Raw genomic sequence first — 23,557 nt, forward strand, 5'->3', positions numbered from 1 at the left:
AAGGGGCGGGGAGGTTGGGGGAACCAGGTGGTGGGTATTAGGGAGGGCACGGATTGCATGGAGCACTGGGTGTGGTGCAAAAACAATGAATACTGTTATGCTGAAAAGAAATTAAAAAAAAAAGAATGACTAATTTAGGGAAAGAACTCATTGGTAATTTATGTAAAATATATATTCTATAAAATTTATAATTCGCCTTCCTCATGAGTTTATTCAGTAACATCTTAAAAAATTTTTTTTTCTTTTTTTCTTTTTTTTAAGTAGGCTTCACATAGGCTCCACATTCAGCATATGGAGGCCAACACAGAGCTTGAACTTGCGACCCTGAGATCATAACCTGAGCTGATATCAGGAGTCAGATGCTTAAATGACTGAGCAACCCCAGGCACCCCCGCATTCAGCTATGCTTTTAACTCAACTTAGTTTCTCTGATTTTTTCTCTCACAAATGAAAAGTGGTACAGCACACAGTGATTGAGAATAGACTGGGGAATCAGTTTATGGTTCACAAACCAGCACTAAGACATCTCTTACTGGCCGTGAGACCTGGAGCAAGCCACTCAAAAATCCGTATGCCCCAATTTCCTCTTCTGTGAGAAAGGATTATAAAGGTTCCGGCCTCACGGGGCTCTTGAGGATTCAAAGGGCTATCGGAAGTGAAGTGCTGAGCCCAGCGCTGACCCTGGTAAGAATAGTAGCATTTGTGGCATTTTAACTTGGCCTTTCCTCATCCTCTCCCCACTCTTGCAGTCACTTTAAGACTCCGCAGCTTCAGAGCTACAGGAGCTGTGAAGCCCAGCAGCCTCGCAGCCGCCGGGCAGATGGGATTTGGATTCCTCGGGAAGTCCCATCTCCAGAACACGGTCATGAGTCCTACAGCTTCCCAGGAAAGCTCCATCCCAGGGCATCGTTCTTTGGCCTGCCTCCGAGACTGCTCTGTGCAGGGAGCTCTGTCCCTGTGCCTTTAGTCTGAAACATCACCTACAGCTGTTTCACACACCAGCTGGGCAAGCGCGAGCCCGGCCAAACATTTAGAAGGAAGATGTGGGGAACAAGATGTCCATAGCGGGCTTTGAAATGCCCTGGGGATCTGGAAGGGCCATGCACACGTGCAGGACCCTGCTCGTGCCCAAGAAGGACGTGACAGCATCCTAGCCTCTCACCCTGGCTCCCCGTCAGGTCCTGCACGGTGAGGGCTGAGACAGACGTGTAGGCTAGTTGAATGTCGAGGGAGCACACCACACACACACACCAAGCTTGTCGGCAAAGGGTAGAAGACTCACTGGTCCAAGCTCTGAAGGACACCCTGCTCGGGCATCTGGCTGACCACTAAGCTAACTGAGCAGAGACCTCAGTGGTGCACACAACCAGGAAGACAGACTTGAGAGAATTAGAACAGGAAAGTGCCCAGGAGCAACAGCAAACCTGGGTCACAGGGTGGAGACCTTCATTTCCACAGTTGCTACATCATGTTATCTCCAGTGTCCACTTTCAGTAAAAAAAGTTCAAGCACCAAAAGAAATGGGAGAGTGTGGCCCACACTCGAAGCTCCCCCCAAGGAGGCCGAGGCGGTAGACTTACCGGACAAAGACGTTACACCAGCTGTTACAGAAGTTCAGAATGCTGAGGGAAATGACATGGAGGTTTTCTGGCATCTTCACATCAGAATGTGTGGAGGCCATTGCTGCTCTGAGTGGGGACACGTAAATGAAATGATGGACGTTCGTGCCCTTGAGAAAGCTGAACTTTTGAGAGCTCTGAGAAAGCTAATGTGGAGCCTGTGATCTGTAAATTGATTTTTATAAATTTCTGCACAAATTTGATCATATGCACTAGGCCTATATACTGGGCTATTACTGCAGAGATACTTGTAACAGCAAAAGATTTGAAACAACCAAATGCCCATCAATAGAGGGCTGGTGTGTAAGTTATACAGTGGGATATTATATATTCTTTCTAAGAAAAGAAGTCTCTGGAAGGAGTCTTAAAACCAAATATCCGTGCTTATCTGTTGGTAGGAGGAAGATTTTAATTCTATAACGTTTTTTCTTTTTAGGATTTTATTTATTTACTTGAGAAAGAAAGGGAGTGAATGAGTGAGTGAGAGAGAGAGAGTACTCACAAGCCAGGGGAAGGGGTAGAGGGAGAAGCAGGCTCCCCACTGAGCAGGGAGCCCAATGTGGGGTTCCATCCCAGCACCCCGAGATCATGACTTGAGCTGAAGGCAGATGCTTAACTCACTGAGCCATCTAGGTGTCCCTCATTCTACAACTTTTTATGCTTTTTGAGTTTTGGACAGTGTGAATGGGTTATGTGTCTTAAAAATGTCTGTAAGAAAAAACTTAGAGGAGACAACCTAAAGATCTAACAACAGGAACTCTGTAAGTCTGCAATGGCATTTCTAAAGTACAGTATGTGTCTGTTAGAAGTAGCATTTACAGTGTATAATCACATAGGTAGATGCTTATCAGTGGAAAACACAATGTTTTTAGTTGCGTTTGATTCTTCAGAATGCACTGCGAAAGGTCCTAGAGGATGTTCAGCCAGACAGTGTGGCTGTCGCTTCTGGATCTGATGGTGAGGTTCTCATCTTTATTCTACTTCTCTCTATTTTAACTGCTCCAAGTAAATGCAGTGATTTACTTTACTACCTGTGACTTGAGTAAGTCACTAGTGTTCCTGTGCCTCACTTTCATTAAAAATCAAATGAGGGCAATAATAGTATTCCCCTCATAGGACTTTCATAATGCTTAAGTCAATATTATGTCTTCAGAATATTATGACATTAGGGAAGTGTTAAAAATATTTGCACTAGTCTATTTTATTATATAAAAATCTGTGTATGTGATGAGGATACCACTTCAGGGCCATCAGGATGACTTCTGTCAGGAGAAGGGGAGAAGAACAGGTGTTGGCAGGGAGAAGGAGAAAGTGGGGGTCTGCTGCGGGGCTGCTGGGAACGGGGACGGTGCAGCTGCTGTGGACGGCAGTTTGGCCGGTCCTCAGGGAAACAGAGTTACTGTGTGATCCAGCTGTGCTATTCTAGGGCATCCCCAGAAGAATTGCAAGCAGAGACTCAGATCCTGGTACACCAGTGTTCACAGTGGTTGAAAGGTGGAAACAACTCACATGTCCACCAGCAGATGAGTGGATAAACAAAATGTGGTATATATGTGGACTGGACTGTTCTTTAGGCATAAGAAGTGCTGAAGTTCTGATATCAGCTGCAACAGGATGAGCCGTGAGAACATTGTGCTAAGTGCGTAAGCTGGACACAAAAGGACAAGTGCTCTGGGACTCCCCGTACGTGAGCTACCCAGAGGAGGCAAATTCAGAGAGGCAGGGGAGAACAGAAGTTGCTGGAGACTAATGGGAGGAGAGAATCTGGCTGAAGAATATCTTCTGGAAATAGCTGGTGGTGATGGTCGTACAACTTAATGAAGTACTTAGTGCCACTGACCCGTATACTTAAACATGGCTAAGGATGGTAGATTTTTTATGTTATGTATATTTTACTACAATTAAAAAATTGGGGTAAGTGTAAACACAGAAAATAACATTTTTTTTTCTGATTAAAGAATCAGTGCATTTCATTGTAGAAAATGTTGGAAAATTTAATAAGCATGTAAAATAGAAAATACACCCATTATTCTAATCTCTGCAACCACTAATGACATTGCTATGCTTTTTAAAACCTGTATCGTGGTTACATTTTTTGCAGACATAAATTAGATAAAATAAGAGCAATATGAAACTATTGAGGTTTCGTACTCGACACAGTGTTTGAAATTGTGTGACTGTCTCCACATTTTTAAGATTCACTTAATTTGGGACACCGGGGTGGCTCAGTGGGTTAAAGCCTCTGCCTTTGGCTCAGGTCATGATCCCAGGGTCCTGGGATCGAGCCCCGCATCAGGCTCTCTGCTCGGCAGGGAGCCTGCTTCCTCCTCTCTCTCTGCCTACTTGTGATCTCTGACTGTCAAATAAATAAATAAAATCTTAAATAAAAAAAAAAAAGATTCACTTAATTGAAAAACTGACAGTCGTGGTGAATTATAACCCGTCTCTGTGCTAAAGCCACGAGGGGCTGCCGCGTGAGCAGGTAAACAGAAGCGTTTCCTGATCTTTGACAGCAGCACTGAGACTTGGTACTGTTAGACTGTTGGAAAAAAATGGAAATCAGAATATCCCGCAGCAGTGCTCACTAACTCACCAGGTGACGGCGTGGTGCTGGAATCCACCCCCAGGCTGGATACTGTGGGATGGAAGCTGAACGTGACCTAATGCCTAAGATGGTCAACAATCGCCCTGGCCGTTAGTCGAGGAGTAAAGACTGTATAAGCCAAAGTGCTTGGAAAATAGGATTTTAAAAAGAAAAAAAATATATATATATTTTTAAAGATTTTATTTTTTTATTTATTTGACAGAAATCACAAGTAGATGGAGAGGCAGGCAGAGAGAGAGAGGGAAGCAGGCTCTCCGCTGAGCAGAGAGCCTGATGCGGGACTCGATCCCAGGACTCTGACATCATGACCTGAGCCGAAGGCAGCGGCTTAACCCACTGAGCCACCCAGGTGCCCCGAAAAAATATTTTTAAGCTCAGAAAAATCTCTTGGAAATCAGGAGGTGTGAGAGCGGCGGGCGTGCCGCTGGGTGTGCCATGCGGCATCTGCAGCAGGTGTTGCTGGTCGGCTGAGTGACCAGCCCCCCTGCCCTGCCGCTCCTGGCCTTCATTTCTCTGAGAAAGTTAGTTTCGGCTGGAGTTTTGAGTTCTATGCCTCCCTTGCATAAAAAAAGATGATTGGTTCTAAACGCGTTGGGTTTCTCCTCATTGCATATTCTATGAGAAAATATCTGACATTAAGTGTTCTTTTGTAAACATTGTTAGAAAGTTTGGGGGCGCCTGGGTGGTGCCGTCTGTTGGGTGTCCGACTCGTGGTTTTGGCTCAAGTCATGATCTCGGGGTCGTGGGATTGAGCCCCGCATCGGGCTCTGTACTCGTTGGAGAGTCTTCTTGGGATTATCTCCCTCCCTCTCCCTGCCCCTCCCTGCCCCTGCATCTGTGCACACTCTCTCTCAAAAAAATAAGTAAATCTTAAAAAAATAAATACAATGCATATTTTTCTATTATATGGATATGACATGACTTATCCATCTCTTTCTTTGGACATTTAGGTGGCTTCCGATTTTCAACTATTCAAAATAAACTTAAGGTGAACATCCTCAGAAATACTTTTTATGTATATGTTTTATAATCTCACAATAAATTCTAGGGATAGAATTGCCTAGTAGAGTTTGTTTTATAAATGGCTCAAATTATTTGCCTGTTTTCTGATGAGGTATTGTGTGTTTTCTTGGTTAGCAAAAAAAATCATAAAAAAGAAAACTAAACATTTACTTAAATGAGTTGCAACCTCTGTTACTTGAAGCCACATCTTTTCTCAAAGCATTATAAATGTGTTATTTGCAGTAGATAATTTTCTTGAGTTGCTTTCCATTAATTCCTTTTTTTTTTTTAAAGATTTTATTTATTTATTTGACAGAGAGAGATCACAGTAGGCAGAGAGGCAGGCAGAGAGAGAGGAAGGGAAGCAGGCCCCCTGCTGAACAGAGAGCCCGATGTGGGACTCCATCCCAGGACCCTGAGATCATGACCTGAGTTGAAGGCAGCGGCTTAACCCACTGAGCCATCCAGGTGCCCTCCATTAATTCCTTCTAAATCAAAGCAAGCATAAGTATTGTAAAGATAAGTAAAAACATAAGTATTTAAAAGATACTGCAAGGTATCTTTTAAAATTTTGAAGATCTTTAAAAAAATGGGGAGGGGGGCACCTGGGTGGCTCAGTGGGTCAAAGCCTCTGCCTTCGGCTTGGGTTGTGATCCCAGGGTCCTGGGATTGAGCACCGCATCGGGGTCTCTGCTCAGCAGGGAGCCTGTTTCCTTCTCTCTCTGCCTGCCTCTCTGCCTACTTGTGATCTCTCTTTCTCTCAAATAAATAAATAAAATCTTTAAAAAAATTAAAAATTTGAAGATATATCATTATTATTGACCATGTGTTGCAGTATGCTGATTTTCAAACTGCAGGTTGCAAGTATTAGTGGATCGTGAAACCAATTTAGTAGCTCCCAACAAGCATTTTAAGGAAATCAGAAAGAACAGAATATATAAAAACACAAGATCTTTTGCAAAGGTATATTATTTCATGAACTGTTTGTTGAGCTATTTTACAAAGTATATGTGTGCTGGGTCATGGTGTAGAATGAAGTTCACACTGAGTCACAATAAAAAAAAAAATTGTTTTTGAAGGCCATTAGTTGGTTGGGTAAGAATAGAATCTTTGTGCGTAGGTTTGATTCTCAGCTCTGTCAAGTAACCTGCTTTGTGACCCAGGGTTATGTACGTAACTTCTTGTTTTACTGAGGGTAGAGTGGGAATAATGTTAGTATCTACCTCATGAGACTTCTGGAAAGATCAAATGAGCTAATCAAAGCAAGTGCTTAAAGTAAACATTAGCTACTGTAGTTATCATGGTTATTAATACAGGTTCATTGTTCATTACAGAGCACTTCAAGAATACATTGAAAAAGGTTTCCCTGGATGCCTGGGTGGCTTGGTCGGTTAAGTGTCTGCCTTCAGCTCAGATCATCAGGGATTGAGCCCCAAATCGTGCTCCCTGCTCAACGGGGAGCCTGCTTCTCCCTCTACCCATTCTTCCACTGTGGTCCCTCTCTCTCAAATACATAAAATCTTAAAAAAAAAAAAAAAAAAAGTTTCCCACCCCGCTGAGGTAACCACTGAAGAATCTTCCCCCTTGCTACTCTAGGAATATAGAAAATTTAATGCCACAGTCTTTAGTAGTTTGATGGGAATTCTGCATTCACTTATGTGGTCTCTGGAGAGAAACTTTAAAGATCCATGACCTGAACATGTCCAGAAATTTGGGCATGTAAATACAAACTTATGGTAAGCTAAACCAGGTTCACTAAAGATAGAATTAAGCCTAAGCCACTTTCTAGAATAAAGATGAAGGAAATGAGGTCAGGAAGTCTGGGGCAGCCATTTGGTTGATTCCTAACGTAGAATAAGGAGATTTTTTCAGTGTTGCCCTTGTAGTTCAACTCAGGGGAGGCTGACCAAGTACACAGTCCTTTTTACAGTTTCTCCCTGGGTGATTTCATCCCTTCTGTGACCCTAAGTCCCATGTTGATGTCCATAAATTCTTGCAATTACCTTGTTAGCTCCCCCTCCACTGAGCCTGGAACTTACCTTTCTACCTTACATCTCTTCTTGGAAATTGCACAGGCCTTTTAAAGTCAGCATACCTAAATAGCATTTGATTTTTTTCTTCCCCACCGAAACTAGTTCTTCCTCAGGTCTCACCTGCCATCCGTGAGTATCACTCAGCTGTTTCAGCTGGAAACTGGAGAGTGTCTTTGGCTCTTCCTTCTCCCCTGCCCCCTGCCTCTGGTGTTGTCAGCAGCCGCTGTCCGCTGTGCCTCCAACATACACTTGCCCGCCTCCCCGCGGTCACTGGCTTGGGGCTGGCTGGCCGCTGCCCGCTGGGAACTGTGTGGACCTGCTCCTGCTCTTGAGCCCTGCACTTGGGGTGACCAGGCACGTCCCCTGACGGCAAAGCATGAGTAACTTCCCGTGTCACGTAGGATACAAATCACATTCCTCACCCCAGCCTAGGAAGCCCCACTACCCTTCTTCCTTTCCCGAATTTCTCACTATTCTTTCTCTCACTGCAGCCACACTGGCCTTTTCTCAAGAGCTGACCTCATCCAGAAATTTTGCTTTGAGACATCATACACACTTTACATGTTTCTCTTGCCTGGGACACCCCCTCTCTCCTCTCTCCTGTACACGGGATTTTCATCTGCCTCGGCTCAGTTTTTACGTCACTTCCTCAATGATGCTCTGCGCAACCACCCAGGCTGAAGTCGGACTCCTCTCTCTGCCCTGAGCCCTTTATTCTCTGCCACAGCATCTTCTGTCTTTCACTGCATGTATCACAACCTGTTAAGTGTCTGTCCCTTCATTTGCTTCCTCCTCAAAGCCTGTGATGGAGGATAAAATCATTCCTGTTTTATTCCTCACTGTATGAAGTAATGAGCATATATGAGTAAAAAGGAAAAAATGGTAAATTTTGGAAGTAACACACTTATAAGCATGTGTATTTTCAACTTTTTTTTGTTAATTCCAACTTTTATATTGATCTATATTTCTTGGAGGATTGGTTTTCAGAGTATATTATAATATTTCGTCACTAGGGGGCAGCTATACCTCTCTGATCAAACAGACCTCGTTTATTACCTCAAACCTTGGTTTTTTTTCCCCCCCCGCTATATTATCTATTTCCTTCATGTTTCTTTTGAGGGAAATTATTCAAATTTGGAGATCCTGATCATGTTCACATAAATCTATGTGTATTCCTATCATGTTTTTTGATTCCCTATTGTTATACTGCATTACTGGCTATGCCAGATCAAACTTTACTCTGGGAAATTAGATTTTATACTTACATATTTTTATTTTAATATAATATTATATATATATATTTTAATATATTTTTAATATAATATATAATATCATATTTTTAATATATAATAGTACAGTTATCCTCTGGAAATTTGGGGGAAAGGGATTAGGTTGAATGGGCAGTCTTTCTTGTTAGCATCATCTCCACAAAATAGTCATTTAAGCTACATTTGTGTGCATATGTACGCAAAATGATCTTTTTCCTATTGGCAAACACACAAATTACATGAAAAAAAAGGAACAATAGTCTGTAGATCTCTTTTTTCTGGGAGTTAATATTATGGCAAGAATTTTGTTAAATAAATAATCAAGCCAGGGGCACCTGGGTGACCCAGTCAGTTAAGTGTCTGACTCTTCGTTTCAGCTCAGGTCATGTTCTCAGGATTGTGGGATTGAGCCCTGTGTTGGGCTTCATGCTGGGCCTGGAGCCTGCTTAAGATTTTCTCCACACACACACACACACACACCCCCGCTTAAAACCAAACAAAACCCAAACTCAGTCTGGAGAAATTTTATTTATTACCAATCTTGAGATTAGCCAATAGCCATACTTACTTATTCTTAAGGTAATTTTGAAATTATGTGAACTTGAAATGAAATTTTGTAGATTAACGGTGTTAAGGGTCTTACTCTAGTAAAATCAGAATTACTGTGAAAACCGAAAGTTTGTCAAGAATCCCATAGTTTCCAGGAGCTAGGCTGTGTCAGCTGTTAATTTTACATTTGTTATTGTAGCTAAAGTGATGCCATCTTCAGTCACTATCATGTAGACTGCTGTTTGTAGAAATCAGAATGTTGGTGTGGTTTTGTTGACTATATATAGTGGTGATGTTTTAAATTCTAGTTATAATTTAATATTTCTTAAAGCCTATAACGGTTTCAACCAAGCATTCATTAAGTGCTAGTGCTGAAAAATGCATCTGAAAATCAGTTATTTTGGAATAGAATTTAGATGTGACAAAAAGGTATGATAAAAGCCAAAAATCTGTCATGATACGTATTACTATTAATTTAGGAGAACTCTTAATCAGTAGCCAGAGTGCCACCAAAATAAAAGCAGCACTGAAGTGTGCATACCTTGAAGTTCATGAAAATTGTTATATAACCAGGCAAGGATGACTGATAAAGTGCTGGTGCCAGGGGCTAATACCAGTATGGCTATAATGTGTCCCTAAGTCTGATTATCATCTATGATAATCATATTTTAAGTATATTTATATATATATTTAAATATATCATATTTTCGATTATTTGAAAGGTGGACATAGTAATGTAAAAAGTTTTATTTGAAATGTTTGTTCACCTAAGTGTATTTTATTATTATTATTTTTAAAAAAGCTTATTTTGGAGAGAGCACTTTTTTGGGAAAGTCTTTGTCTTTCTTTCATTTCTGAAGGACAGCTTTGTCAGAATGTTTTGGTTGGAGTTTTTCTTGTCAGCATGTTGTATATGTCATCTTGGTGCCTCCTGGTCTCTATAGTTTCTTTTCTTTCTTTCTTTTTTTTTTTTTTTAATTTTATCCATTTATTTGACACAGAGAAAGGGAGTGCACACAGCAGGCAGAACGGCAGGAGAGGGAAAGGGAGCAGGAGAAGCAGGCTCCCCACTGAGCAGAGAGCCCGACATGGGGCTCCATCCCAGGACCCTGGAATCATGACCTGAGCTAAAGGCAGACACTCAACTGATTGAGCCACAGGCACCCCACCTCTACGGTTTCTGCTGAGAAATCCACTCCTAGCCTTATTGGGATTTCCTTGAAAATTATAAGCTTTTCTGTTGTTGCTTTTAAGATTCTTTCTTTGTCTTTGATTTTTGGCAGTTTTATTATATTGTTTCTTGAAAAAGATCTCTTGAAGTTGAGTTTGTTTGGGGACCTATGAGCTTCATGAAGTTGCATGTCCAACTCCACCAAATTTTGGAAGTTTCTTAGCCATTACTTCTTAAAATAAGCTTTTTGCCATCTTTTCCCTCTCTTCTCCGTTGGGGACCCCAGGAATTTGTGGATTGTTTGTTTTGATGTTCAAAACACCAGCAGATCACATAGGCTTTCTTACTCTTTTCCATTTTTTTTTTCCATTTTTCCTTCTGGATAGTTTCAAAGGTCCTATCTTCTAATCTGCGGTCTTTCTTCTGCCTGGGCCATTGTGTCGTGGATGGTCTCTGTCGCATTTTCCGTTTGCATTTCTTTCACTGTGCTCTTCAGCTCCAGAATTCCTGTTTGGTTCTCTTTTATGATTTCTGGCTCTTTGTTATACTTAACCATGTTCATGCGTCATTTTCCCGATTTTACTGATGGTCTTTCTATGTTTCTTTGTAGCTCATTTAATTTCCTTGAAACAGTTATTAGGAATTCTTTATCAGGTAAATAGCAGACGTTCTTGTCTTTTGGGTCAGTTACTTGAAAATTAGTGTTCTCTTGGTGGCATTGTGTTTCCTTGATTTTTCATGTTCTACAAAGTCTCGTGGTGTTGTCTTCACATCTGCAGTGGCAGTCACCTCCTCTACTCTTCGTGGACCGACTTTGGGAGGGAAGTTTTTGTCAGCCCTGCTAGGGATTCTCAGGCTTTGGGGAGCCTTCAGTCGATTTACCTGCACGCTTGCTTCCTCCTGTGGCACAGTCGTAAACTTCTGTGCCTTCTCTGGATTCTCCAGAGCCAGCTTGTGTGCTCACAACTTCCCTTTTCCAAGGGCGGCCTGTCCCAGGCCCACAGATGCAGGCTGGCTTCATGAAAATGTTTCCTGGTCATCTGCACAAGCTCACTCTTGATGCCCTTGGGAGTGTGCTTGGGGAGTTGGCCACAGGGTCAGAAGGAAGATGTGTGGGTGAGACGTGTGGACTGCTTGAGGTATCTATGCATGAGCTGGGTAGATCTGGGGGTGAGGCATCCCCAGTGTTCAGTGGGCCTCCTGCTAGAGCACATGTTAGTAAGAGTCACATCCCTCTGATACATTCCGAGCCCTGACTGCTGACTTCCTTGCCACGTGCTGCCCTCCAGCGTTCAGTTCAAACTCAGCACGCTGGATGAGGCGAGGGAAGCAGGCCTGTTTGGCAGCATCTTCTTGAAACAACTCCTCATCCTCAGGCTGCACTGGAGTGTCAGCCCCAACTGGATCCCACAGCTCCCACAGAGGCATTTTGTGGACAGTGCCAAGTTGTTGTGGAGGGTGGGGTGTGACCGAGGCCCATCTTTGTTGTCCATTTTGCTGCACTCAGTCCCTCACCACAGTTAATTTTAAAAACATTTTCATTATTCCAAATGGAAAGTCTATCTATACCCTTTAGCTATGACTCCCCAAACCCCCATTTCCGGTCCCTTAAACTATCACATCTTTTTCTATCTATAGATTTGCCTATTCTGGATATTACATGTAAGTGGAATCAGAAGTTGTCTTTTGTAACTGACTTTTTCTTTTTTTCTTTTTCTTTTTCTTTTTTTTTTTTTTGTAACTGACTTTTTATGATTAGTATCCTATTTTTAAGGTTCATCTCTGTGGTAGCATATATCAGTGCTTCATTCCTTTTTAGGGCCAAATAATACTCATATTCCATTTTATGGATATTCTACTTTTTGTTTACACTTTCATCCCTTGAGGGATATTTGGATTGTTTCCAGTTTGTAGCTATGGCCAAGGTATGAAAGCAATTAATGAAGAGAGGATGTTCTTTTCTTTCTTTTTTTTTTTAAGAGATTTTATTTATTTGACAGAGAGAGCATAAGCAGGGGGAATGGCAGGAAGAAAACACACTGGTGGGTAACTCACATGCTCAGGTAACCAACTGTCTTTCATGGTAGCTGCCACAGAGATGAGAGTGGCGAAGGGGCTATGGACACCTGTCTGTCCACCTGTCCTCGCCCACGTCCAGCCCCTGGAGAGATGGTGGTTGCGAACCTCTGCAATGGGTTACGGGAAGCTGCTAAAGGATTTTGAGCAGGAAGGTGATGCAGCATGTCTTATTTTGGACCGATCTCACTGGTGGCTTTGTGAAGGAGGGATTTGAGATGGGGACGACAGAAACAGAAACCATGGGATTTCACCAGGGGGAGGGTAAGAAGATGGAAGAAAGTAGAGAGAGATCCCGTCCTAGAAAGGGAGTGAAAATAAGAATGTTTCAAATGGTAGAGAGCGTGCCAGAAAGGTGCAATGTGAGAAAAGCCCAGGGAAGAGGAGGGTGCGTACATATGGTCTCAGTCATCTTGGAAAGGAGAGAAAAGTTCATATACCCAGTAAATCCCTCTGGAAAAACTGGGACATTCCTTTTTGCACCACCTGGTCAAATGAAACGAAGAGTCACCAGCCATGTTCCAGCTCTTCATACATACACTTTCAACTCTTTTCCCTAGGAAACTTGAATTCTTTTAACCTTCTCTTAAAGATTTTATTTTCATTCTCTAGTATAATTTTCATTGCCCTCTCAGGAAACTTGCCAATTGTTTCCACATCTTGCTTAAGTTGCCAAACTCAGAGCTGAAGAGGATTCTAACAAGCATTTGACAAACGTTGAGTATATGCAGAAGATTAAACTTTAGGTTCCTGCAAGCTAAGTTCCTATAATACATTCTAGTCCCATATTTACTCTTTACGTCAATGCACTATATTCGTGATCACCCCATATTTTACAGTTCCTTCCAAACTTTGTCTGTCAACAGGTGTGCTTTTCTTATTCCTTGGACTGGGAGGAAATCAAATATAACAGACACTCGTAGACGCAGAATGAAATCAACTCAGCCTGTTTAAGACGGCTAACATTGTACTAAACAGAACGGTCATATTGTGCTCTAAGTGTCACTTTTGAAAAAAAATTCTGCATCTATAATTCATAAGACCTCATGAATCACGATTAGAAGAAACAATCCTTTAAGACCCCCAAGATAATAAGACAGTCTGAGGAGGTTTTTTTTTTAGATTTAAAAATCTGTCCTATTTAAAAAAAAAAAAAAACAGGAAGACCTTACAGAAACTAGTGAAGATGTGTCTCTGAAAAAAGTACTTCGTAGGAAAATACACAACTTTTTAAAAAGAGCTTAGAACTGTGAGAACAACAAGAGGCTATTTCATAAAAGTTACTCCTTTCTTTTGTTCTTTTCTCAGCTCATAGAAAAAATATTTCATGATGGTTATTTCTTCCAATTTAGTAGGTTCTTGGTCTTGTAGTTAAAGGTAGTCCCCCAACTAGTAAGCACCTGACTTTTGCCTTTTTGGGAAACACCTGTATGAATTTTAACACAGTATAAGTTTGTGTAACCACCACCACAATCACCATACAGAACAGTTTCATAACCCCCAAAATTCCTTTGGGCTGCTCCTTTGGAGTCACACCCTCACCCATCCCTAACCCTTGGTAACCACTATAGGAGTCTCCATCCTATAGTTTAGTTTTTTCAGAATGTTGTCTAAATATAAACTTACAGTACGTAACCTTTGAGACTGGCTTCTCTCACTCAGTATAAGGCCTGAGATTCATCCAAGTGGTCTCGTGCCCATAATTCATTCCTGCTTACTGCTGACAAGCATCCCGTTGTGTGGACGTAGCACAGTTTGTTTCTAGTGCGCATATCGTGGTATTGCATTGTGGTTTTCACCAGCGTTTTCTCCAAAAATTGAAGATGTTGAATATCTGGGGATTTTTTTGGGGGGAGGGATCGCCATCATTTTTTCCAAAGTCAACTAGGAGAATGGCCTAATTTTTCTCTTGTACAACTCGAAGAAAGCTCTGAATGGCCTAGAGTTGTGCATATATACACGTTTAAGTCCAGCTGCCCTTGAATATATTTTTATGTGCTTATTTGTCATCTCTGTATTCTCTTTGGTGAAGCATCTGTTCATATCTATTACCTGTTTTTTAATTGGGTTGTTTGCTTTTTCTTCTAGCATGAGTTTTGAGAGTTCCTTACATATTAGGGATCCTAGTCCTTTACTGGACATTATCCCACTCTGTAGCTTGTCTTTTCATTCTCTTGACCATGTCATCAGCAGAGTACAAGTTTTTAATTTTAATGAATTTCTTTTACAGATTGTGCTTTTGAATTTGAGATACAGATAAAGATCTATCTATATCTCTCCTGCCCCCATTTAAGTAAAATATATCCATTTACATTTTGTGTGAAATGTTCCAAATTTACACAAAAATAGAAAAGTCAATTACTTGCTCAAATAACCAATTTGTGTATGTGTGTGTGTGTGTTTATATTGAGAGAGAGAGAGAGCATGCACGCGCATGTGGAGAGGAGGGGCAGAGGGAAAGAGAAACTCAAACAGACTCCATGCAGAGCGTGGAGCCCGGCACGGGGTTTGATCCCACAACCCGGAGATCCTGACCTGAGCTGAAACCAAGAGTTGGATGCCCAGCTGACTAAGCCACCCAGGCACCCCTGTATTTATGTTTATTAGATTATATATACTTAGTATTTAAGTAAGGTGACTTAGGTTATGGAGTCACAGGAACTAGTTATCTTCAACATTGGGAAACTTACTTGAAGCCGTGACTCATCTCTAACTAGCAATATGATCTTTAGTCTATTCATTTAACTTCTTGGGTTTAATTCCTATTGTATTTAAAGAGGAAGTTGAGTTATTTAAGATTCCTTATAACTTCCATAATAGTATTAATACATAACAATATTAATACAAGATTAATAATAATAACGGTAACAGTGTACTTACCTGTATGTCATGGTTGCAAGGACGTATATTAAGTAAACACTCACATGTAATTCTTGCAACTGCCGTGTGAGGCTGGTAGGGTCACTCCTGAGGGAACTGAGGTGTGGCAGGTAAAGTAGCTCAAGGGGATGCAGGGATGCAAGCCTGAGAGCCTGGCTCCAGAGCCCGCCTGGGACTCCCGGGCTTCACTGTGTGGTCTCCTTCTACTCAGTCCTGTTACTGCTTTAAATCAGATTTAGTAGAAATGAACATTTAAGGAAGTCTCTCATTTCCTTCTTGATTTTTTTTTATAATAAAGTGTGAATGACAAATGTTTAAATTATGAGGGAACAACTCTTGTTAAGATTATTAAGTCATTCAAGGGAAAATAAAGCAGGTTACGCGTTACTGATAATAGTTACATGTTTTATGTATTGTTTATTGACCAAAGAGAATCTAAATCAAACTGAACTTACTCCTAGGACCCTATAATCTTTACGGTTGTGTAAAGGCTTCAAAATTATTTAAAAAACAAGCAAGAATAATATTTTCAGGTGGATTTTAACCAGAACATGCTCCTGCATGGTTCCGTTTCATCACATCCTCCTTTGGACTCCCCATTTTTGGAAGATAAGCTCGGCCAGACCGGGGGTGGGATTTAGAGTATTAGTATGTGAGTCAAACTTGAAGTAGCTAAGCTTGGAGAGGGAAGAGCAGTCTCGAATATATGGAAAGCTATTGTTTAGCAGAAAGATTTAGTAAATAAACTGTTCATGAAATTCTCACAGAGAGTAGAAAAGTGGGTGCCAGGAGTTGGGGAAGTAGGGAGAGGTTGGTGAAGGGACACAGACTTGCAGCTGTACGTGAATAAGGTGTGAGGGATTCACGTGTAACGTGGTGACTGTAACTGATGTATAATGTGTCATAGAACTGACATTTGCTAAGACCATAGAACTGAACTGTTCTCACCAAAAAAAAAGTGATAACTATATGGGAGATGGGTGTATTAATGACTTAGGTGGGGGGAATCCTTCCATGTTGTGTACTTGGAGCTGAACCCGCGATGCACACTTCCGTAGCTTAAGTTTGGTCAGTTACGCTTCAACATAGCTAAGGCGAGAAAAGAAGGCCGGGACTGTGTGGGCTCGACCTGGGTCAGCAGCAGAAGTTATTGCGTGACCGACCTGCTTACGCAGCGTGGCTTTGCTGGGAGGCCATCCTGCAGACGCTAGGGAACCCGTGGGACCGGGATGCTGCGGAGCAGAGCCAGTCATGGTTTCCTCGGATCGCGTGACTCTTCAGTTCCCTTTCACAGTGCCTGGCATATAAGAGGCACTCAGAAACTAACTGTCAAATTCATGACTTAAAAAAAAACAGGATGGGAGAAATAGTCTTATCTCATTATTTTAAAACCAACATGATTCTTAAAATGACTTACTTGATTCTATCTTGGTTTTAAAGAGTGATCGAGAGAGAGGAATATTTAATTTGATTTAGACTTGGGTTTACTTGCTTTCTCATTCCTCTCATATAGCATAAGGCTTCATAAATTTGTGTTGAGTTCTCCAGAATAAAGGTAAATAACTTCGATAGCTATTATATAAATTACTACGTAAATTTAAAAATGCACACGTTGTTGTATGTGTGCATGTCTGAGTTTATTAATTTGTAAGCTCTTTGATATTAAGATTGTGGATTTTTGTGTTTCCCCTCACAGCACTTAGCCCAGAACCTTTTTGAAAGCGTATGTGAAAGATTTCAAATTGTGTGTGGGTGCACCTGGGTCGGAGGGGATGGGAAAGGGAAAGGGTTGTCTCTAAATCTCATTATTATTCAGAAATAAGATCCTATCATTTCTGTATGCTAATGCTGATTCTAAAATTTAGACATAATCAGTTCAAGCTAGATCTGAATTGTGTGTAATGTAGGGGAGTGTGTTCAATGTCTGTTGCTTTCTTAGGTGCATGTGAGGGAACCCTGGCTTGCTCGACCTGTCACCTCATCTTTGAAGAGCACATATTTGAGAAGCTAGAAGCAGTCACGGATGAGGAAAATGACATGCTCGATCTGGCCTACGGACTAACAGATAGGTAAGAGTATAGGACTACTTCAGCCATACTAATAATCTGGGAAGTTAAAGTTTTTAGTAGTTTGTATCTATCTGAGACCAGACGCACACATGTAATAGTGATCTCCAGGCACAGATAGATAACGGCCACAAACTCTGAATATCAAATATGTGACATTTCTTTTTGTTCTCACTCTTAAAATTTTTGCCTTTATGAAACTTTCCTTTCTGCTAAAGTAAAAAAAAAAAAAAAAAAAAAATCCATTCAAGGTATAGGAGGTATAAGTTCTAGATCCTAATAAATCTTCTTTCATCTATTTTTATGCCAGGGATTAATATTTATCACAACTTAATGAGTTGGGATTCAATTTAGTGCTTTTTATGGTGTTCTTGAAGGACAGATTTGATAATTGGATGAAATTATCATGGGAAGTTTAACCTACTTGAAAGAACAGAAGTTTTAAAGAAACAATATATAATGGTAACTATATTAAAAAGAATAGTTCTGTTTCTAAGTGTATCTTAATACACTTCGATTTAATTAGAGCTTGTTCTTGATATTAACAATAGGTAGAATTCCTCTTTAAAGTAGTCAGATTTATAGTAATAAGTGATATTGAGTGATACTTGATTTTCAGAAATTACCTAGCCTTTGAGTTGGAGTTAGAGGAGCTAGTTAGTTACGTTATTGTTTCAGGGGGGCAAGATCATAAGGGATTACTCAATTAAGGTGGCCTTTGGTTTTAACTATAATTTGGTGACCCTCATGAAAAATCACTGTTTAAGAAATTAAAAATAATAGTAATAATAATAATAGCCATAAATTGTATATATTATATAACCATAATTTTGTAAAATCCTTAATGTCAACCATATTATTTAATCCTCACAAAAATGTTTAGATCACTGGTATTTATTTAGAGGTGACGAATCCCTTTATTCCCTTTGGTGGTTCATTTCCCTGCTGGTGGCAGTGAGACTGATTCCCAGCAGGAGAAGCCGGGAAGACAGGATCTCTTCAGAGCAAAGTGTCCGGTAGCTGCCCCATCCCCATCCCCCTTCACATCTTTAGGTGCCATCTTCTCTGTCGACCCCTGTTTTTGCTGGGGAGTAGCGCACAGAAGGCACACAGTGACTGTTGCGGGGAAAGAGAACAATGCTTCTCACAGGTAGCAGTTATAAGACACTGGGGCACCTCCGGAATGAAAATAATTTTGCTCACAGCCAGTAGCCACATGTAAACAATTTCTGGGGTACCACATGTTCCAAAACAAACAAAGAAATTCTTTCGGTTCCTGTATGTATTTTAAAGTTAAGTGCTGTGTAAATGTCTTTATTTCTTAAGATAAAACGCCGTTGTTTTAATGTTTATTATAGAGTCTTCTTCACTGTGATCACTGCTGGACTGGTGATACATGGGCTCATAGAGCACTTACTGTAATGGTTACCGGTCGCTTTTTTCCTGTATCTCCAGGGCCTGATTCACCATAGGGCATCACTCAACTAGTTGTGGAATTAATGGTCGATAAAAAGAGAAATTCAGGAATTACCTGTGGGTCCATATTTGGTGATAGTCATTGCTTGGTGCCACCAATTTCCAGGGGGTAGTGGACACAGAGGCCTCAGTGTCTGTAGTTGGAAGATGAGGATAATAATAGTACCTGCCACACTGGGTTGTTGTGTGATGCTCTTAGAACAGTGTCTGGTGGAGAAAGCAGTCATTAGATAGTTTTTAGCATTGTAATTGTAAAAATATCAATTTATGTGCTGGGTACTTACTATCATGCCTAGGTACTTGACAATGATTTTTCTGACCTCCAGGGTTAGGCAGTATCATCACCATATTGTAGGCAGGAAAATAAGGTGTAATTTTACGAGATTTGCTTAAGGCTGCGCGCACATCTAGAGAATGACAGAGCCTTGATTTGCATCAGTTATATTGGGCCCCAAAGTTGTTGAACTTCTACTTCTTTGAACCGAAGACCAACCCTTAGGAGTAAAGTAAACACACCCTCTAGTGTATTTCCACTGTCACGTATATATGGCAAAGGGGACTGGAGAACATACCGTCAAGGTTTGTGCAGTGTCAGAATTTTGTGGAACTTTGGGTGAAATCAAGGCCACTGTGCAGTTGGTCTCCTGGTCTGGAGGTATAGACATTTTGTCCACTGGGTAGACCTAGAGCAAGAAGGTAGAGGAGAGAGGGGAGAAAACAGCTGCAGGCACCATTGCCTTGTCTTCATGGAGCCACCATCCCTGGGTCCCCATAACACACTTCTGTCCTTTTACTGCGCTTCCCGTAAGCTGCCCCTTTTCACTGACAGCTGTTTCCATCTCTGTCTTGCTTACTAAATTAAAGTATTTTTTTTTTAATATTTTATTTATTTATTTGACAGAGAGAGATCACAAGTAGGCAGAGAGGCAGGCAGAGAGAGAGAGGAGGAAGCAGGCTCCCTGCTGAGCAGAGAGCCCGATGCGGGACTCGATCCCAGGACCCTGAGATCATGACCTGAGCCGAAGGCAGCGGCTTAACCCACTGAGCCACCCAGGCGCCCCTTGCTTACTAAATTAAAAGTGCCTTGGAGACTAGCATTATCTTGTCTGTATGTGAACACTGGGAATAACCAGCAGTCTCTCTAGGACTCGCCACAGTCAGACGAATTGGTCTACATTGGCTTGACACATTTTCTGCCCTGCAGACAGAGCTCAAGGCATAATTGAGTACGGTCAAGGCTATTTGTAATCAGCAAATATGAATTATTGGCAGAAGGGGATTATTTCTATCAGAAGTCAGTATTTCCTCTGGTTAAACTTACTCCCTTGCTCAGAAACTTCCCAGTGGTCCCTTATTACTCACTAGTTAAAGCCTAAACTCTTGGTGTTCAAAGCTCTCTGTGGCCTGGTGGCTGTTTTAGCCCATCACCCTCCCTGCATAGTAGCCAAGCCAGGCTGCAAACCCATATGGCCTCAAATATGCCTTGAATCCCTTTACCTTTGCCTCAAATGACTTTATCTTTTATTAAGTATTACATCCTCCCCATCCTTCAAAGCCCATTCTAAGTGCCATCTCTTCTGGCCAGAAGTAAGTGCTTTCTTCTTTCTTCTCAGACCTTCTGGCTTTCTCTCTCTGTGGCATCGGTCACGATCTCACATGTTAATTATCTGTAAATGTGTCTCATCTCTTCTGATTGATTGAAAGTTCACTATTTCATACTGACACTGGTAGTTGAGTCCCAGAGCAGTTCTGTGAGGACCCTGCTTATTCTTCATCTTTAGGATTAGGTTAGGAGACTAATGTCTGGCATTAGGAAACGGGCCATGTGCCGTGCTGGATTCTGGACCCCTGCCTGGTCGGCTCTAAGCCGATGCTGCCTCCTTACAGCCCCCGGCACGTCAGCGTGTTCAGTGAGGGACGTGAGGTGCTCTTCCTTGCACACCCACTGACATTCAGTGGGTGCCTTTAGATGCTCAGGAAGTGCTGGATGGATACAGGAATGAGACCAAGACCTGCATGCCGAATTCCATCACAGTGTAGACAGTTTGACTGGATCACTAATACATTGTTTTTATGTGCCTCACAGAGAAAAACACTGCTGATTAAAATACCGGTATAAAGTTATCACTTGACATTTTGTGCATATTAAAAGAGCTATTTATACTTATTTAGACATATATTTGTAGGTCACTGTTTAAAAAAGTAAAATATAAATAAAATTGGTAGTAATTCTGAAGAAAAAAAAAGGAAAATGGAATTATATTCTTCCAGTGACAAATATTTACTTTACTAATGCCAAATTTATGTCCTCCTATGTATGTTTCTTAACTTTCATAGTCTCTTTGGACTTATTTTGAATGGTAGTTAAGTTCACACCTGTAGTATGAACACCCTTCCCACAACTCAGTTGAAAAGACGCCCATCAAACAGTGTCACTGAGCCCACAGCTCCAATGTGACTGCCGCCTCCCAGTGCAGCTGTGATTGTAAGATGCTGTTGATTTTAAGATCCATGTCCGGGACGCCTGGGTGGCTCAGTTGGTTAAGCAGCTGCCTTCGGCTCAGGTCATGATCCTAGCGTCCTGGGATCGAGTCCCACATCGGGCTCCTTGCTTTGCAGGGAGCCTGCTTCTCCCTCTGACTCTGCCTTCCACTCTGTCTGCCTGTGCTTGCTCTCTCCCCTTCTCTCTCTGATAAATAAATAAAATCTTTAAAAAAAAAAAAAAGACACATGTCCATTTCAGAGATATTAAAAATGTGGCAAAAAAATGCATCTGATAATTGATGACTTAAGTCCATGTATTTATTTCAAATTTGTTTTAAAGGTTTTAAAAAGGGTACCTTTCTTTTGTCGTCCGTATGGTTTCGAGGACGGTGGTGGTGGGGGGAATTGATGAATCGTTCTCTTGGTGTTGCTCAAACCTCTGTTCTCTTTCCCGCTGTCGTGCCTTCTGATATTTTCATTGCTTGTCAGCCCTTTCAGTGAAACACAGTAGTTGTAGGAGATGCTAGAAACTGAAGACGAACATGCTTTGGCACACTGTGCTTTTTGTTCCGTCTCACGCTTGTATTTCCGTGTAGCCTCTAGTTTTGAAAGGGTTGGGTATGTCTTTCGATGTAATGGAGATTTCAAAGGTAAGTAAATCCCTCATTGCTTTGGGTAGGAAAATGTCTGGTCGACTGCATTGCCTTATGAATAGTAACACACTTGGTCCTAAACCATAATTTCTCCCTCTTATGCAGATCTCGATTGGGCTGCCAAATCTATTTGACAAAGGCTATGGACAATATGACAGTTCGAGTACCTGACGCTGTGGCCGATGCCAGACAAGCCGTGGATGCGAGCAAGAACTCCTAAGCCAGAAAGAATTGGAATATTTTCACAAAATTTTACCTATTTTTATAATTATTATTTCTTAATGTAATTACATGAGAACATGGGTGAAGGGGTTTGTTATTATGATTAGCTTTACCACTTTAATTGACCTTACATAACTGTTGCATTTTGTAGTTCTGAAAGTATGCAACTGTTATTTTGGTTCACTTACAAAAAGCAAATCAAATATTAGAAAATAGTTAGTATTATAGAACCTTACATATTTTACCTTATGTTTGTCTAACAACTTTAGCAAGATATTTTCACCTTAATCTTATTCCTAATTACATGTAAGATTGGTTTAAAAAAGGTATTATTTTTCCCTTTTAGATGCGGGTGAAGGCAGAGATCAAAAATGGCTTGTCTAGAGCCATAGGACAAATGAGAAAATACGTACTAGAACTCGTATCTTCTTACTACACGTTTCGTGTTCAGACTGAAACTAGAGAAATTAGGAATATCTTATCAACAGCAATAATTAAATGAACAAAACTAATTGCTCAGTAAACCGCTTAATTTCAAAGACTATCGCTGCCTCTCAATAAAGATTTCAGAATTGTGATCCAGTGAAAGTGTCTGGACTTCCTCACAGCTGGGGCCTGGTTTCCGAGAGCCAGCACCCTGCGGGGCTGCTCAGGGGCCAGGCAGAAGCTGCATCCTGTCTGTGACTAGTTCTGGAAGTCACACAGCACCACTTCTGCCTCTCTTCTCATGAGCAGTGAGGCACTGAGTCTGGCCCCTCGTTTGAAGAGTGTGTGTCAGAGAACTTGCAGACGTGCTTTAAAGCCACCACAGTAACCATTACTTTGAGGTTAGCTTCTGGCACATTACTGCCTGAGAAAACTGGCCTTCTGAGTGTTCTGAACGTTTCAAGAAGGCCTGGAATTTGCTCTTACATTGATTTTGAAAGATTCTTCTGTATTCTTTATTATGATGGTTCGTTGGTTTTCTTCTCTAACTCCCAATAGTTTTCTTCCTGACAGTTGGTTAAAATCAGAGAGAATAATGGTGAGTTCCCTTTCAATTCTGTGTAATTTTAGTTAACATTTCTCTGCATTTTGCCATCAAGAAAGGCAGCTTCCTTTGGCATAATAGTATGTATAATTGTTGGTTACATGCTAACACTTAATATTGTATTTCGTTTTCACAAATAAAACCAACCTGTAATTACATATGTAATTCAGAGCTACTGAATTAGTTTTCCATGTGAATGATTCGAAGAATTTTGAAATCCTTTTGCCTAACTTTCACAGTGAAAATATTGTCTAATTTTTGTCTTAAAGGACAACTTTCTTATTTTCTTAATGACTATTTTAATATTATGGTGATCTGTGTAGTTTCTATCCTAGTCATTTAGCATTTATCAGAATAATTATATTTCGCTTAAAAAATTGTTTTCTTAGGGGGAACTTAGATTCATTATATGTTTTCTCATCT

General features: G+C 41.0%; 1 protein-coding gene and 1 long non-coding RNA gene across 3 annotated transcripts in view; one reads left to right on the forward strand and one right to left on the reverse strand.

Moving 5' to 3' along the window:
• Positions 1-23,299, forward strand: part of FDX1 (ferredoxin 1) — a 32,279-nt gene extending 8,980 nt beyond the window's left edge. Inside the window, exons 3-4 of the mRNA XM_059179931.1 lie at positions 17,143-17,272; positions 21,988-23,299. Coding sequence (XP_059035914.1) covers positions 17,143-17,272; positions 21,988-22,102 — 245 coding nt within the window. The 3' untranslated portion in view covers positions 22,103-23,299. The remainder of the gene's footprint in view (positions 1-17,142; positions 17,273-21,987) is intronic.
• LOC131835575 (uncharacterized) lies at positions 17,266-21,977 on the reverse strand. Of its 2 annotated transcripts, XR_009355245.1 has the most exons (4): positions 21,586-21,977; positions 19,318-19,428; positions 19,030-19,152; positions 17,266-18,952 (listed from the first exon to the last, which is right to left on the reverse strand). It is a non-coding gene; the product is annotated as an uncharacterized LOC131835575 (long non-coding RNA). The 2 variants fall into 2 exon arrangements; XR_009355247.1 differs by lacking the exon at positions 19,030-19,152.
• Positions 23,300-23,557: the final 258 nt, after the last annotated feature.

The sequence above is a fragment of the Mustela lutreola genome, chromosome 1 (genome assembly GCF_030435805.1).
Source record: "Mustela lutreola isolate mMusLut2 chromosome 1, mMusLut2.pri, whole genome shotgun sequence".
In the NCBI taxonomy this organism is placed as follows: domain Eukaryota; kingdom Metazoa; phylum Chordata; class Mammalia; order Carnivora; family Mustelidae; genus Mustela; species Mustela lutreola.